At 48.9% G+C, this 17900-nt stretch overlaps 1 protein-coding gene across 1 annotated transcript in view; it reads left to right on the top strand.

Annotated features, from left to right (window-relative positions):
• Positions 1-17900, top strand: part of PAPPA (pappalysin 1) — a 175090-nt gene that overhangs the window by 145924 nt on the left and 11266 nt on the right. The window contains exons 19-21 of the mRNA XM_021414277.1: positions 2329-2438; positions 8770-8841; positions 12611-12709. Of these exons, the coding sequence (XP_021269952.1) occupies positions 2329-2438; positions 8770-8841; positions 12611-12709 (281 nt within the window). The remainder of the gene's footprint in view (positions 1-2328; positions 2439-8769; positions 8842-12610; positions 12710-17900) is intronic.

Below are 17900 nucleotides of genomic sequence, written 5' to 3' on the forward strand. Positions count from 1 at the left end.
AACTTGGAGAAATTTCCTCATTTTGCAGCTCCCTCATTATATCTCAGCCACGCGAGGGACCACGGGCTGCCTTGTGTTCCCTCCCCGGGGAGGAGAACACGACCTGGATGAGATCATCGCTCTGTAATGATGCCAATTACAGATCATATATCAAAACAATTCAGACCCGCTCCTCTCCGTAAGTGTAAATAGCGCGGCGGTGTGCGGGCTGCGGCAGCTCTTAATGTGGCGAGGTGTTTTACCCTTGAGATGAGGTTACCTAGCGGGGTTTTGCAAAGAGAGAAATTGGGATTTCTGGCCTGGAGGGGGGGAGCACCTGGAGGCTGGGAGCAGGAGGGCCCCCAGCTGCTCTCCATCCTCCGCCAGCCCTGCTGGCTTGGCCACCAGTGCTGTGCCTTGATGTGGGGTCTGGTGGCCCTGGTCCCGGGACCCTACAGCCCTCCTGGAGGTCAGGAAGTGGATGGGATCCTTGTGGAGGTGTGAGGAGCAGCTCTCAGAGGGCACAGCGGCCGTTGGCTCTTATCCTCAGCAGATGGAGACATACCACACGCTTTGTTAGGCTCGTCCAGCGTCACCTTTCGGGAGCAGGTTGTTGGGGTTTTGATGGGGTTTAACCCCACGGGCAGCTCAGCGCCACACAGCTGCTCGCTCGCTCTCCCCCAGTGGGATGGGGAAGAGAATCAGAAAGGGAGAAGTGCAAGAACTCATGGGTTGACGTAAAGGCGGCTTACTAGATAAAGAAAAAGCTACGTGTGTAAGCAAAGCAAAACAAGGAATCCATTCACTGCTTCCTATCAGCAAACAGATGTTCAGCCACTTCCAGGAAAGCGTGGCTCGTCACACATAGTGATTTATTGGGAAGACAAATGCCATCATTCCCACTATCCCCTGCCACTTCCTCCTCCTTTTCCCCAGTTCTTTTGCTGAGTGTGATGCCATATGGTATGGGACAGCCCTTTGGCCAGTCTGGGGCAGCTGTCCTGGCTGTGTTCCCCCAGCTTCTTGCACACCCCCAGCCTCACTGGCAGCAGGAGGAGCAGAAAAGTCCTTGTAAGCACTGCTCTGCAACAACCATCAGTGTGTTATCACCACTATTTTAATCAAAAATCCAGAATACAGCACTGTATGGGCCTCTACAAAGAAAAATAACTTTATTCCAGACAAAACCACAACATGTTTTCCCCTATTTGCGGGGCGGGGGGGGGGAGGTTGGGAAGCCTTCTGGGAAGTCGTGCTCTTTCTGTTCATGTGCAGTCGGGTTGGTGCCTATGGGCACTTACCAGCAGGTCCACGGAGCTGCTGCTGGTGCTAGGAAAGCGAAACAAACCCCAAGTGCTGCCCAGGCCTCCCTGGCTGAGCAACGTGTGCTTGCTCCCACTGACTCCTCCATGAGGGAGGACGTGAGACGGCAGAAGCAGGTGGGGAAAATAATAGCATCCAGTCGTGGTCACTATGAATCCCACACACCTTTGGTAATTCCTCAGACACCTAATCTGCCCTTCAGGCTGAGGTGTGTGTTCAGCCAAAGGTTCAGCTCTCCAAACCAGCGCAGAGATTAATTCCTCCCCCAGCGCTGATTGGAGTGCAGAAATCCTAATGACATGTTTGCAGCAGCTGTGCCATTCAAGAGTGATTTTCCAGGGGGGAAATGGTAATGGTCCAACACACTACGGCTTATGGTTGTGTCACCACAGGGCTCTGGGATATTGCTGCGGAGGATCGCAGCGTGTTTTAATAAAGAAAGGACAGGATTCCCACTGGGTATGACAGTTAATCAGAGAAAAAGCAGGTTTATGTGTGAAGAAAGCCATCATTACTTCTCTGCGTTCTTCTTATCAAGTATGGGACTTAGGTGATAGCTTGCCTGCGGTACCATTAGGCTTGGTCACATCTGAAGGACTGTTACTGAAGGTCCATAAATCTGATAGGTCAAGCGATGGGATTATGTCATGTCACAGGTGAGATGAGTTTGGTGACCTTACCTTAATCGGCCCCATTGCTTGGAAGAACAGTCAAAAGGGAAAAAACTTCACATTTTCTTGATGGTCTGAAGGAACAAAACCTGACCCCTTCCCTGGAGTTAGTAGCCAGAGAAATACCTAGATACGCAGCTCAGACAAAAAAGCCCTGGCGTGTTTGCCACCCCCACAGTCTGCTGAGATGCAGGGTTGTACTCAGCATTTCACGTGTGGCTGGGAGATATGTGATAGTTATGGTTGAGTGCTAATTGCAATTTAGGAAAAATGAGCCTTAATCCTGTCCTTCAGCTGGAAGGGTAAGAAGCCGCATGCTTTGTCCTGTAGCTTTATCATCTCCTTTTTTGTGCAGGCGCAGAGTGTACCACCTCGTGTCTGGACCACAGCCATGAGCCCATCCTCCTGCGCATGAACGAGACCGTGCAGGACATCCAGCACTGGATGAACCCTCAGAGAGTGAAGGTCAGTGCCTGGCAGCACTAACTACATCCCTTGCTACCTGTCCGTGTGCAGTGAGCAAACTGTTAGCTAGCCGTGGTTCGTGCAGCGAGGGGGAACGTATGGGAAAGGTCTTCTGCCCTTTAGAAAATAATTCCTGGGTTTTGTAGTGTCTTTGCATGTTGTTCTAGCAATGTGGTGCCGTTCCCTCCGAGTTGTTTCCTCTTGGTGATTTCCCAATGAAAATCCATTCAAGGTAGAGGCCCCCAGTCATGGTGCTCAGATCCACCCAAGACCTCCAAGGGGCTGATGCGGGAGTTGCAATTCATTATTACAGGAACATGTGGTGGAAAATGAGAGATCAGGCACCCGCTAGGTTTTATTCTCTTCCTCTTCAGCGTTTTGCACAGTTCGGGTGGCAGGGCTGGATTTTTCTGCACGGCTTTTGGCTGACAAAAGAAGCTGATACAGGGGGTATTTCATTTCCCAAAGCAGCGGTGCTGGCTGGGTCCTGCCCGCCCCCCACTTGGCCCGCATGTGAGAGCTGCCAGCTCAGCACAGCCCCTTCCAGAGGTCACCGCTTCTCCCTCCTCCTGCTGCAAAAGCACAGCAGCATTAACCACCTGCGGCGTGCTGTCCTGGGTGCCCTCCAGGTCGTGGGTCAGCCCCGCGGGGGCACGCACACCTATACGTAGTGCTTTACACGCACACCCAGCCGTGCTCAGGCAGCAAATAGCTGCTTGGTTTCACACGGATATCGGTGGGAGACACACACACACGTGCTGTGGCTGCGGTTTAGGGAGCTGCTCTGAAAATCTCTGCCGCTTTGTATTTCCCTGTTTCACACAGGGCCGTACAGAGCAATAGAATAAATCCTGGAAAGGGATGAGGAACGTAAGTCCACAGAATACAACAAGCTCAAAGAGTCCGTCCCCGCTTCCCACTCTCTCCAGACAGCGAGATTATATTACTGCCTAAGCCCGGGCCTTGCCAAGTTTCTGGCATGGAACATAAAGAAAACCCCTATCTGTATTAGGGGCAATTTCTCACTGGCCCTTTCCCGAGTGCTAGACTTTAAAGTGGTTTTGTAATTCATGGTGAAATAAAGTGACAGCTTCCCTCCCGTTCTCTGCTGTGCTCCTTTCGTTTATTGATGCGGGTGCGCAGAGGGAGCTGTAACGAGTTTTATACCTTCAGGTCTCTGGAGGGCTCATTAGGCAGCAGGGAAAACACAGAGTAGTAAAGGGGGGATGAGGGGAGTGAGGGATGGAGGCAAAATCACAGTTTCCCAGAGTACAGTGGTAAATAAGACCTTGTTTGCCTTAATGGTTGAGGACCTTGCAATCAGAAAGGAGATGCAGGTTTGACCCACTAACACTTTGTAGATGGAGGGTGAGATTGAGGCAGGAAAATGTGCTGGGTGATGGTGGGGAGGCTCTCGGGGCACGCAGAGGAAGCGGCTCTGCTCTCATGTCTCCTTGGAACGCAGAGCTGCGTCCTGCCAGCCCCATTGGGTCACACAGGGATTTCTGCTTGTCAAGCAGCAGTTGTGTGTGCACAGGGCTGAAAGGAGACCCGGAGGGTAGGCAGCTGGAGGGGCGATGCTGGGGGGGGTTCGGTAGCTGTAAGACATCCATCATGTTCTGCTCCCCAGATAAGAGGATGTCACCCATGGTGAGCTGTGCCTCGCAGGGAGCCCGCGCTGGGGGAAATGCTGCTGCCAGTGGAGACCCTGGAGAGATGGGGATTGGGATGCTTTAGGGGAAGGTCCCCATGGCCATATGCTATATATCATTAATAATACGTGTCTCTATTTATGTTCAGTGACAGCTCGCTGTTGTGCCATGCAAGCGAAGCGACCAGCTGCTTGCATTTACAGGCGTCTTTGTTGATCTCAAAGTACTTCAGTGATACAAAGGAATCACTTTCTGTTACTTCACTTCAGGCACAAATAATGTGCAGATCAGTGCGGTATGAGCAGCAGATAAAGGTAGAACCAATTTGCGGGACTTGCATTTGAGAGGCCATGCATGGATAAAACACAGGGAGAGCCAGCAAGAAAGAAACGCATTTGTGTGTGGCTGCTCAAGCAACAGCTGTTAGGGAAGCAAAGTGGGGAGAGGGAACCATCCCTCCTCTGGGAGTTGTTTAGAGCAGAGCTGTGCAAATCACTTGATTTTTCGGTTCGCTGGAAGTTCTGTCAAATTAAAACACGCAAGAAATGCTTTCTTCTAACCAAGGAGATATTTTTGTTGTTGTGATTTTTTGGTGAACCAAAAATTTGGAGAAAAACCATGCTGGGTTTGAACGTAACGTAGTATTTAACTTCCAAGTATTTTTTTGTCGTTGAAGAAAAACGAGTATTTTTTTTTTTACTTTTCGCTTAAGAAAAATGAAATAAGCTTAGAAATCAAGTGTCTTCTCAGAGGAACAACAACAAAATGTCATCGTATTAATGTGTTTTTTTTCAGAATTGGTTGAGGCTGAGTTGCTTTGCTTGGTCCGAAACCGATTGCTGAAATCAGTGCGAATTTGCAGCGTCTTCCAAATCATTTTCAGCAGGAACAAAAAGCCACCTGCAATCTTGTGTGTGGCTGCTGTTCTGTGGCAGACTGCATTTGGGGCAATCATTGCTCTTCCCGTGATTTCCCATTTGCTGCATGTGTGCAAGGGGCAGCGAGCTGTTGAAGACACCTATAGATAGAGCTGCCAAGGCTGACTACAAGGCAGCGAAGAGAAAAAAGTGAAGTGCTTCAGAAAGACAGCTTGACAGCTCTTTCCCAGTGAGTGCCGACACCTAATTTCCTAGGTTGTCTGAATTTGGGTGCTTGCCTTCGTGCCAAATACCATGCAGACACGTGGGGTAGCCTCAAAAGGGTCAGTTGTCGGAGGGGCTGAGCGAGTGGGGATGCTGCCCCAGTACTGGCGATGCGTTTCCCCCTATCCCTACACCTGAACACCGCAAGTCCTATGATATTGGGTGCTCAGAAAATACCAAAAATGATGTGAGCAAGCAGCATCTGTCCCTCTTCACGTAGGATTTGCTGTTTTCCTCCTTTCTTCCCTTCCAATGAGTGCCAGGCTTGTTTTGCAGGCAGGGAAACTGAGTCACGACTTAGGGCAGCGTGGGGTCTGAGCCCCTGGAGCACGGGAGCTGCCACCCGTCTGCAGCCCTGGGAGGCCGCAGCCACAATGAGCCACGTCTCCCTGCCCTGTCAGCAGCACCGATCCCCTCGCCAGCCCTCGTGGTTAATTGCCATGCTCGTTTAGTGCCTGAGGACAGGGTTCGCTGGGACCGGTGGATGCCGGTCCCTGTGCTCGGGCTCCAGGGGACACTTGACCCATCTAAGGTGGAGGAGAGCTCTCCAAGGCCTCTCCTGAGGAAACCTAATCCCCTCTGCAGGCCGCAAATGGTTGACATCATTGTGTTAGTCCCACAATGGGGAGGGAAGCGCCGTGACCGGAGGCGCTAGGTCTTCCCTCACAAGGAGAAAATGACAGCTTGATTTGCTTTCTTGGCTCTTTGTTACCTACTGTGGGAGCGCATCCCGGCTTCCTGTCTGTTCGCAGCAGATGGAGTCACAGCCACCAAACCACAGCTGGAGCTGAACGGCATTTCTGGGATGGGGACAGGCCAGGCGGGAGGGCAGCTGTGCTGCAGGAGCCGATACAGAAGGGCAGCCGGGCCATCAGGCAGCCACGTGTCACCGCAGTGACCCAGGGACCCCTGACCACAGGGACCCATGTGCTGTGGTACATGGGCTTCCTCAGCACCGCCTGGCACTTGGGGGATGTGGTCCAGCCCTCACCTCGTGGTGGCCTTCCTTTCTGTGTGCACTGATGCCATCTTGGTTGCATTAACAAGGCTCCCGCAGTGCTGCCTGCACCCCTCCTTGCTTTCAATACACCTCAGTGCCCCACACTGTACCTCCTGTACCTTTGGAGCTGTTGGCGCTGCAAGAGGAAGGAGTGATGCCCAGCAACCCGAATCTTCCCTCATTTCTCAAATTGCCAGATTTGAGCCCGGATTCTCCCTCTACCCGCTCCCCTCCAGCCCAGCAGCAAGCTAGGAGCACAGGCAGGAGTTGTGGTGTGGATCTGTGTTTGGAAAACCAGCAGGGGGACCCAGAATTGTGACTGAGTGCCTTTCCCAAGTGTACCCTGCTTCCAGCTCAGTGGATGTTAGCAGGGTTGAACTTAGTTGGAGTAGCTCTAATAGTCTCTGCTAGCAATGAGTCATCCAAAGAGAAGGCAAAGTAAGTGGGAATAAGCCATTGGCACGCACTCCTGTGCAGGACTGTCCATCTGAATCCTTTTGGCACGTCCTGGCTGCCGCAGAGAGAAGAGCTGAGTGGTGTTTGTGGTGAAAAGCTCTGGTTATCTGCTGGGACCCGAAGCCGTTCCCAGCTGCTGTATGAGTGTCCCACTGACCCAGTGATGGATGTCACACAGGGTCAGCTGGCTCTCCTGCGCTACAGCCCAGGGCTGCACACCCTTTCCTGGAGGCTGGCCAGCCAAAAGTTGTTCTGGCCACTGGGATTCAAGGCAGCCTTGAGCGAGAGCAGAGATCTGTGCTTGAGGAGACTTCACCTTCCATCTGTTCCTCTAAGGGGAATGACAAAATTCAGTAGCTGCTGGATTTTTAGAACTGAGAGGGTCTGGAAAGTAGTGCATCTTATGCAAGGGATTGGTCTCACTTGGAAACCCACTTCCTTAAGAGCCTGTGTCAGGGCTATTTGGCTCCTTTTGATAGCTCCGCATGCTTGCACACATCCACCCATACCAAGAGGTTGTGTAGATGTTGACGCTTCTTACCAGGAATGTGAGGTGCTGAATGGAAGTGCACTTTTTCTCCTTATTGGCTGGCCTCAGGTACGGGAGGCATATGGCTGAGTTTTTCTACTTCAGTTTAAGTTTTTGGTTCAAAGGCTCTTGAACTGCTTCCTTTTCTCTCCCCCTCCCTCCCAGTCTGTTGACTGGTCTTGTTTATTTTGAAACCTGGAAAAGCTTCCTTTCTTTTCCCTCTGAAGTGCAATAAACAGCAGAGTGGGGAAAAAAAAAATAATTAAAAAAAAAATTCTCGCCATTTGTGGCAGGCAACAGCCTGGAAATCTCCAGCTGCCTGTCAGGAGCGCGCTGGGGGAGCGTCTGACACCACAGGGCCCCCGCACCTTGCAGCCTCCCCGCCTTGCCCCGCTCACACAGACGGGCCCTGTTGCGAGGCAGGTGGGGCAAGCCGGGCTTGACTAATAGTGGAAAATCCGAGAGCATCGGAAAGATAAACAGCCCCAGTCAGATAGTATAAAAGTCCTTTTTCTAGCGCACGCCAGGTAAGCCTCAAATGACAGAAACTGTAAAAACATGCTGAGGTTCCCCTGCAGATGGATTAAATTAGCCCTTGGATAAACAGGGGGAGGGATGGCTTGTGCGTCAGGTCTTCCCAAATGTTAATCCCTTCCTTCCCCAGGCCTCTGTCCAACCCCAGCCCCTGTCCTTTGATGAGTACCCACATGTTCATGTTGGCCATTGTTTCATCCACGGAAGGTAACTCAAAATGGTCCTGGTGAATGCCGCAGTGTATGGATGGGAGTCCCATCACCTAGACCTCCATGGTACTGAACCACCACCGCCACTGACGGGCCAAGCCTCTTATTCTTTACAATCAACGTTTCCATATCTGCAGGCAAACAATGACTGTCCTTGGTGTGTTTTTGAGTAGGCCGGTGTCTCATTTTTCTCCAAAACTAAGCACTCCAACTTTTTCCTTACAGAAAACCTGTATAAACGTAGTCAGTACCAAAATTATTATAAAGCTCATATAGTGTAACAGATGATGCTGTCCTTTTGGGGGATTATTTTGAAGGTGTGTAGTGGGAGGTGCTTCTATTTAAGATCTAGAGGATGGTGCGAAAATGTTTCTGAAAGTCCACCTTTAGCTGTTTGCATCTTCAGGAAGCACAGATATGACGGGTAGTGAAACAGAGCAGTGCTTTGCAGCACCAAAGAAATCCTTAAATGAATTCCTAAAATGCCTCCCCACTACCCAGGAGCTGGACAGTGGACCCCTTCCTTTGCCTTTTTCTGCCACGTTCCCCCCCCCGAGTGAAATATTGGACATGACATTTTAGGGAAAATGTTAAATATTATTTTACTCTCAAATGTTCTGTTATTGCAAGTGTCAAGTCCAACACTTCTTGTAAATACCTGGAGGAGAGCCAGGTCCTGAGAACACAAGAGGTGTTAGGAACTAAACTTCATTGCTTAAGTACAGTAGGGCCATAGGACCCAACACACTGACTTTTTGTACACTGATTTCCTTGTCTTAACTTGATTTTTTTTTCCTTCTCTCCTCCAGAGCGTTGTCTGCACAGCAGGACTCAAGTGGTACCCTCACCCTTCCCTGATTCATTGTGTCAAAGGCTGTGAGGTGAGCATTGGCATTTGCTCAGATGGGCCCTGCTTACTCTCCTACATGTTATGGTAACAGTCACTGCAGCCACGTGGGCTGGAAATGTTTTTCCAGTGGGGCAAACAGGCTTTTGCCCTGTCAGTTAAACAGAGATCTCCTGCACCGGTTCCGACACTCAGTGGTGAAACTGGTGATTTTCCTAGAAATGATGGTTGGGTGACTCTTGCAGTAGCAAAATGATCAAACAGCCCAATAAAATTGGTCAACCTTCAGAATTTCCCAGGACGTGGGATTTTCTGGAAGACTGCAAAAAGCTTCAGTTATTTTATTTGTTTCTCACATCTTACTCGAGGACCAGTTCTTTCAGAGGCCAGCTAGACTTTGAACTGTGATGTGGAGATTAGGAAAGCCAGAGGAAGGAATGATGGCACTGGCTGGACAGCGCAGCTGAGAAGTGAGCAAATCATGCATCCTTCTACTGTGCACCTCTCTCTGAACAAGAAAGAAAAAAGAATCAGAACCGAACAGTTACATTTTCAGCAATTATACATTTTTACAGTCTTCTGTCTTATTTGCAATAAGCAGTTATTGTGAAGAACGATGTTTCTGTTGGCAACAATCTTTGTAAAGCCTGAGAACTCTTAAAATGTTGCTAGTGCTGGAGCGGGGCTGGATCTCATCTCTCTGGGTCGTGCAGTTGCCATTATGCCAGCACTGGAATGTCTCACGGACACAAAGAAGTCAATCCCTGTGGCACCTCTGTAGGCTGGGAGGCTTCGTGCCCATTTTGGAAATGGAATAACTCACAGGCAGAAGCTTTGGCTGCGTGGACATGCTCTGGAAGAGCTGTGTCTCGAACCCAGATCTCCTGACTTTCTGCAGCACCAACTGTGCTCTTGGCTCTCAGAAACCCAATTTTACAAGCGCATTGGAGTTATTTGCCCGCAGTGGTAGACCATGGCACAGAACTCCTAAATGTGACACAAAACACTAGACCACACTGCTGTGCGGCACGATTTCTCTTGAAGTGAAAGACAGGTTTCCTTCGCATACAAATGTTGAGCCCAAGAGGGTAATAACTCTCCAACAATGTAATAGTTTCAGTCTAGTTGTTCCCTAAATGAAAAGCATTCTGCTGTCAGTGCTTTGAATGTCATAAGCCATCTCCCGCGTTACATTCATGCAGGCTGGCTAGCCGCCCCTATTCTCCAAAGAGAGCTAAAATAACATCCAGCGGCCATTAAGAAATGCCATTCAGGTGCTGATGCACCATTGGGTATCCATTCTCCTGCTGTTTAAGGATAGTTGTTACTGACGCAAACTTCGCAATGATGTAATAATTTACCAGAAGCCATTATTACTGACATGCTTTTTCTCCACATTCTCTTTCCTTCCATCCTTGTTAATTGCCAGATCCCTCTACATCAATAGAAACTTCCTTCTTTTCATCATTCATTCAGCAGTGTCACTGCATCGCAATCTGTCATCGTGGGAGGCTTTGCCCAGACAATTGATAATGGCCTCTAGCATCATTTTTAGAGCATGATGCTTCCAGGATTCAAGAATGGGCCACAGCTTGTTCTCTGGCAGTAAGATTTCAGAAGAAATGCCGTCTTCACCAAGCCTTTCTTCATGACTATGGAAACAGGAAATAATAAGCTAGTAGGTCAATAATACTGGGCCATTAGGCTGATACAATCCCTAATGTATTAATATCCTTAGCATTAGGGAGGGTTCCCTGAATAGAAGGCTGTAAGCAGGGCATTATTTCACTCGTGGCAGTCAGAGCGGTAACCCAGACTGCTGCAATGTGATTTTTTGTCGCTCCCTAGTGGCTGGAATAGAGGCTTATGAGTCAGCCACATAACCTGGAGGCAGCTAACTTAGATGTTTTGGTGAAAACTAGTCCCCCCACCCCCTACCTATACAGTCAGTGGAGAAAACAAAGCTCCTCCAAAAATGTGGGAGCACTAAGATATGCATGAAGACCTCTACAGACTTCAGCAGCCAGGCCTCCAAGGCTTCGTAAATGAGGATTTGGGTACCAAACCAGAATAGGTGTTATTTGTTCTATTATTTACCTCCAAAGGATGGTCTTGCCTACTGTGCCACTGTAAGTAAAAGGCAAGTTCTTCTACAAGTTCTTGTTAGTAATTTTTCAGTGTTCATAGGTACTGACGTAGGCATAGGAAATTAAAGCCAAGCCTTTCTTAACGAGCAGGCACAGCCAGGCAATACAAGGGAAACACAGAGAAGCCTATCAAGATGTCTTAGGAGGTTGAACAAAGTTCACTGTTTTTAACATGACCAGACTGGCATAAAAGTATCTCTCCATCGATTTATAAATCTTTTCCCTGTAACTCATGTTATATTAATTAAATTGGAAGGGCCTTTGCAAGTCAAGGCCTTTGTCTGTACAAATGAGTCAATCTCTGTGGAAGTCAGTGGAGTTCAGCCAGTCTGAAAGGGTTGGAATCTCACTCTGTAATTCTGCTTTCTTTGCTGGCGTTTGCAGTATTTGCTTGTAACTAAAGAAGTGATGCTCAATTAGTCACTCCATGGTAGTCCTGCTCTGGTCCAGTATTGCCATTATGGCCTGGAGTTCCTATACCCTAACAGAAATATGTAAACTTGCAAAGCAGCAGCAGTAAAAGCTTGCATCTTCACCACCCCACGGAGTCTGTCTCAATATGGATGGCCATGGCCATGGCCTTTCTGGTAGGCTCTCACTGCTGATTCCTCAGGTATCTATCATCAGGAAAACTCCGGTACTGCAACTGCTGTGAAATCCTCCCCACCCGCTCTGCGGAGATGACTTCCTGTAGGAAAATCCCTGGTGTGTTTTTCTCAGAGGAGAGCAAATGAATTTTCCAAAGAGCAAATAAAATGGGAATGGCCCCATGAGCCTGTGGGCATAAGAAGTGTTTGGGAGATAGGACTGTGCTCTCTGCTCAGCATCCCTTTTGGAGCTGCCTGAGTTCCTCGTACGTGGCACAGTCACTTCTTAGCATCAGGCACGGTTCGGATTTCCAAGAACAGCTCTTGTACTTAATGACCAAGAAGGCTCCAACGTGTAATGAAGAACCAGACCTCAAGCCTTTTCTTCAAAATTGTGATTATTATTCTGGTCCTGTGCAGTGCATAGACCACATTTTCTTTTTCAAGGTGATTTATGAATTTTGCTTAATAGCTCTCCTCGGCGTCCCTCTGAATAATTTCCATTATCCCAGCTCTGAGCTGTGGAGTGGAGGAAGATTACGTGTCATGACCCAGCTCACACGCAGTAAGTGCTAACTGGGGAATGAGTGCGTGTGGACCCCGTGCCCAGCTCAGACCACTTCCATTTCTCCTTGAGATAAAATATACCCTCCTTGCTGACACTTGTTGCATAGTTTGGAGAACTGTGGTTGAAAGTACAACTATTAAAAGCAAGCCAGTTTTGTTGCTATACATAGCCTTCTTCTTATCCCACATAGTTTCAGAAGGTTAGCTTAAAATTGTGAAAAGGTGACACAATTTTAGATGCCTTGATGCTGTCTCTGGGCCTAGTCGAATTAATATTCCTGAAGCATCATCTTATGTGGGATGTGAAAAGCCAACAAGGGCTCTAGTGCCCTTTTTTTCCTGTCTGCTTTGAAGGGAGAGGGGAATAATTATCTCTTGCTTTTCAGGGCAGTTGGTAATGTTACAAGCTACATCACTCCTTCAAGGCTTCATCTTCTCCTTCTGATAGCTGTTACTGTTAATCCATGTCCACGTCCTTAGTCTCCGCTTTTTTATTTTCCAGCCTTTCATGGGAGACAACTACTGTGATTCCATCAACAACCGAGCCTTCTGCAACTATGATGGTGGGGACTGCTGTGCCTCAACAGTCAAGACCAAAAAGGTAGGGATGTCCCTTCCAGTTTTCCCTGGGAATTCCTCAGGGAGTGCTGCTTTGTGTCCAGGGAGATTTTGTTTTGACTGGAAGAGGGGATGGATCCAAGGTCTCAGAAGGGCCTTGAGTCTATGCATCAGCTCACTGCGGACGCTCCGTTCTTACTGGTTCATTTTGCAGTTCTCTCTTGATAGGCGTGTGCTTTTCTCATCATAACCTGCCTTATACCTGTGCAAGACGTGTCCAGTTACAGGCGATCACTCATTCCGGTTGTAAATGAACCCTTATTGCTCTGTAGGCAAAGGCTGTCTCCCTCCAGAATGCTGGGGCATGTTCATCAGAAAAGCTGTTGGTGATCCATTTTGCACCTAGTGCTCAGGAGATCTTCCATGAGGCACAGCGAGAAGGGTGTATTTGCCTGTCCTGATATCCACCCTCAGTGCTCAAAAGGGAAACTGAAAGTTAGGACTCAGTACGAGAAGAGCAGAGAGCAAAACAAACGCATCAGTAAGTCTGAACTTCGAACCATTTACACAGTGTGTATTTAAATGATAGGATGCATTCCCATAGAGCATTATTAACACCAAAATATATTTGAATTCAGAACAAGAATAGGCACATTCATGGACGTTTAGCCCATCAGTGGCTATTAAAAACAGTGATCTGGATGCAGTTTCTGGCACAGGAATATCTCAAACATAGACTGCTTGAGCAAGGGAAGGATCCCTCTACACATCCCCATATTTTTTATGCTTCTTTTAATACTCATTTCTGGCCAGTGTTACAGAGACAGGAGAGTGATGAAGCTTGTGGTTTGAAGCACTACATTTCTTATACTTCTAACCACGACAGATTTTGAACTTTTTTCCCAAAGAAAGGAAAGAAAATCATAGCCTCTGGCATGTAAGAGTTTTACCTTGTCTTGAAGATTTGAGTGTAGATCAGAATGAAGAAAATCCAGCTATGTTAAGTATCTGATGTACATTAATAAATGTGAAAGCTTGAGAATAGACAGGGGAAGCGTGGGTTTAGTGCATGAGATGATGCATTTTACTTTCTGAGGAAGAAGCTTCTCTACATACAGCAGCAGAGGGATTGAAGACCTCTTTGGAGGGAGCAGTCCTTTCTAAGGCAGCTTTTGCTGGAGGTTTCTTTTCCTTGGCTCAGTGAAAAACTTCATGGCAGTGCAGTGCTGTGGCGGCCTCTGGCCCACCTGGGAGTGCTGAGGGATGTGTCTTGTCACACAGAAGGGGTTGTTTTCCCCACTGTATGGGAGCTGGGGGAGGAGGTAGTTTTCCTAACCCCAAGAGGCACCAAAGGACCAGCAGGAGAGGAACTGACTCAGACCAGCCCTGCTGGGACAGGAACGAAGGGCACAGCAGGACGCTGTGGCGTCACACTGACAGCTGGGACACGGAGAGTGTAGGGCTGAAGTGAGGGGAGAGGGTCAGGAGTGAGGTTTGGGAGCAGGAGTTATTGCTTCCCCAAGCCTCACCTCTCTCCCAAAACCCCACGATGACCAAGGGGCAGAACAGGGCACTTGGAAGTGAGAAAGCTGCCTTCTCCTTGGACCTTGCAGGTCAAAACCAAGTCCCAGTTTATCACATTTATCGGGTGAAGAGGGGATAACAGCCCTGCAAGGCAGACTGGGACACCTGCGGCAGCGGCGGCGCGGCCCTATGAGTTATTTTCCTGTCTGAGGTCTTAGACTGGAGAGCAGATTTTGGGCAAGGCTGTTCAAACACAGCCCTGCCTTTGAAGAGCTTTATGAGTAGAGCGTTACAGGAGATATTCCAAGGGGAAAAACAATGAAAGGTGTGAGAAAAGGGAGCTGAATAAAAATACTCCGCATACCAAATCCTTCCAGCACAATTTGCCACCTACTTAAACAGGCACAGTTTTAAAATACACATTGGGTGTAAAAGCCAAAAGCCTGGAGGAGACATAGGGAGGGGTGAGTCCAGCTCTGTTAATTCCAATACCAGATGAGGATGTATTTTCATACAGTTGTAGAAAGAGCGAGACGCATGCAAGCGCCTGCTTTGCTCCTTTTCTTTCAGGGTTACAGACTATGTGGCAGATGCGTCAGTCTTTCAAAGCCCCTGCAAGTTTACCCATAAATGTCTAACATTTATGCAACACCTGTTTTTCTCCCAAAATGTCACAGGACATTTTACAAGCTTTAGATTTATCATCTTTTCGCCGTCGCAGCCATTGCTGAGGTGACACATGGTTCACATTTAACAGAACATAGCAACTCCGCACGTTATTTTAGGAAAGGGCTGAAGATTAGCATTGCATCATGTGAAGATTCAGGAGCTAACAGGCAAGTAAGAGCTGACTTCAGATCTTTAATGTCCGCAAACTGTCAAGACTTAAGTTTCACTGCATTCCCACTCCCCTCCCAAAAACGCTTTCAGCTGCACGCAGCGCTGTGAACTGGGTTGCCTGAAAACACAAAGATTCAACCCATATTCACTTTGATCCACAGCCCTCTTACTTAATGTCTGATTCTGCACACTCCTGTTTTATTAGCCTGAAAAAACGCAGGAGGCTTCCGTGTGCCATTCCATTAGGGCACGTTTTTGCTCTGCATTTGAGCATTAGCAGCAAACGACCTTGTGCATTTCAGCAGAGAGAGGGGAGCAGGGCGGTGTGGCTTATCTGGCCAACCACTGACTAATCAGTGCTGCTGCTTAGATAGGAAATAATGAGTATTTGCCCTGCACTACTCACAATCAGTCCAGGGAGCTTAAAAGAAATCATTAAAGACCTCTTCTGAATGCTGCAAATGGCAGCGAATAAATTCAGTCATATTCTAGGCATAAATTTGAGGCAACTGCAGTCAGCAAGCGGGAAAAAAGAGACATTCATCAGCTTAATTATTTGTTCTGCGCTAATTGATCGGCGTGCCCATGCAGCAGGAGGGAAGCCAGGGCTGTGCAGCAGCACCCAGGACAGCAGGGACACCCGTCTGCAGGGCACGGGGAGCAGCAGGGAGGCACTGGCAGAGGATGGGGCTGCACAGCTTGCCCTGTGCATGACCCAGGAGCAGCTTGGAGAAACAGGAAGGCCATTGCCAGCCAACCTCCAAGAGAGAGGAGGCTTCTGTTGTGTATCTGGACGGGATAAAGTCTTCCGTGAAGGACAAAACAAAAGCCCGTCTCCTTTTCATCTTCCTCTCCTCCTGACCCAGCGCAGGTTGCCAGCTCCCTTCCGCCTGGCTGCTCCAGGAAGCTGCTTCTTGCTTTGTGTCCTGCCGCAGATAAAAGAAGATATTATTTTTTAAAGCATTAAATATATGACAGCGCTTAAAGTGGGGAAAATAAATAACCCGGGCATAGCTGGCTGCCTCTGGGCTGGCGGCGGCTGCATGGAGCTCCTGGGGCGTGCGACGTGCCAGGCAGAGCTGATGGCTCTTTCTTTCCGATTAGTTTCAGGAAATCTTCTCTCCAGTCACTGCTCCCCTTCACTTCTCTTTCCCTTCCCTTCTACAAATTTTCCCAGCGCAGAGCTGTCTAGGAGGGCCTCACAGAAATCAGAAACGTTTTTCTTTAGGCTGCTTGCATACTTTGTTCCAGTCTCAAATAGCAGATTTTCGCACTGAAGTCCCTGCAGTCTGATCTCTGCAAATTTAAGCGCAGGGAATTTTGCCGCTCTGAATTTACCCCAACCTAAACCATCTGAAAGGGCAAACTTTCATCTGTCTTTCCTCTCCGCCTTTCCTTTTCATCACATAAGGGGTAGAACTACAGCCCCCATGAGAAAAACCTGTCTCATTCGGTTATCTCTCAGGTTTTCCCTCCACCCCTTTGCCCCAGAGCCCTGAGAAAAGAAAAGAAAAAGAAACATCAACCTGGCAAAAACTCCCATCTCAAATGCCGCCCCTTCAGCCTCTTGACATTGCTGTCCAACACCTTGGAGAGGAAAACCAGCAAGTGCCTTGGCGGAAAACAAATGAGGACTTGCGGTAGATAGAGAACCGCGTGGGATTCATCCAAAGCTTTGCTTATCTACGAGATATGCAACTTATCAAAACCTCTTCAGAGACTTATGGCCAAGAATTCAGGGCCTAAAGAAAGGAGCTTTGAACTGGAGGGTTGCTGCTGGCTCCAGGAGGGATTTCCCAAGACTGTCCCTGTCTCCCTAGAAAGGGGGGCCTGCCCCCTCCCACCCCTCAGAAACCAGAAATAATCATTTCTTGGTATTTTGGAGAAATAAGGGCCTTCTCTGTGCTCTCTCCGCTGCACAGACCTGTCCTGGGGAATTGCAGGTCTTGCTCCTTTTGCAGAACATGATTTTGAGGCAGCGTGCACAATTAGCAGCCTAAGTGACCACCCTGGCCGAGGAAATTCTTCTTATCCTGAAGAATCGATGGCCGTGACACGGTGCTGCTCCCAACAGCTCGGACGTCCCCAGCCGGGTGTGTTTGTCAGCTCTATAATTAGCTGGTGAGATACAATGAATGCCGGGTGAGCACGGAGGAAGGCCGGACACAATGGGGAGCGTTGCCTCATGCCCCTGGAAGCGGCTCGGCGCTGCTGCGTGCTCCGAGCATGCTGCTTCTCCCAGGCCTTTGGGTGAACTCACTTCCCCAGGAGCTTTTGATGGCAGTGTAAGTGGCTCGCTGCTTGCCATGTGAGGAGCGCTTCCAGTCATGGTTGGTTGGGATGGGAGCTTATTTTGGGGCTCAGAGCCGGTTTCATAATCGTTCAGGGAGGCTTTCCAGGCGGCAATAAATTAAAAGCAGGGACGGTAGTAGCACATGTTGCCTATCCTGAGAGAACAGTCTTGGCTTCAAGGGACGTGGGGCTTCCCACAACATACAGCGTTCCCAGGGGAAGTGCTCGTGGAGGGTGTTTGCTTTGCTATCCGACCTCACTTCATTAGCAAGTGTTACAAAAACCAGCGAACAAACCTTCCCTGCTCCACCGCCAGCTATTTGGCCTCTGGGTGGTCTGGCTGCTATTAAATCTTTGGTGATTATTTAGACTAATTACATTCATGTTTGCACAATCAGTAGCACAAGGGTAGGAAGCGCAGCTGATGGCTGAGCAGCTGAGCTCCGTGTGGTTTGGCACAAGGGCTCCTTCGTGTAGCTCAGCCCCGCGAGTGCCAGAGCTTGGTGTGGATGTGGGCATTGGGCACCCAGCGTCCTGTGCCACCAGGGTTTCCCCGAGCATCCCAGCTGCCTTTCTGG

Source organism: Numida meleagris, chromosome 16 (assembly GCF_002078875.1).
Source record: "Numida meleagris isolate 19003 breed g44 Domestic line chromosome 16, NumMel1.0, whole genome shotgun sequence".
Taxonomy (NCBI): domain Eukaryota; kingdom Metazoa; phylum Chordata; class Aves; order Galliformes; family Numididae; genus Numida; species Numida meleagris.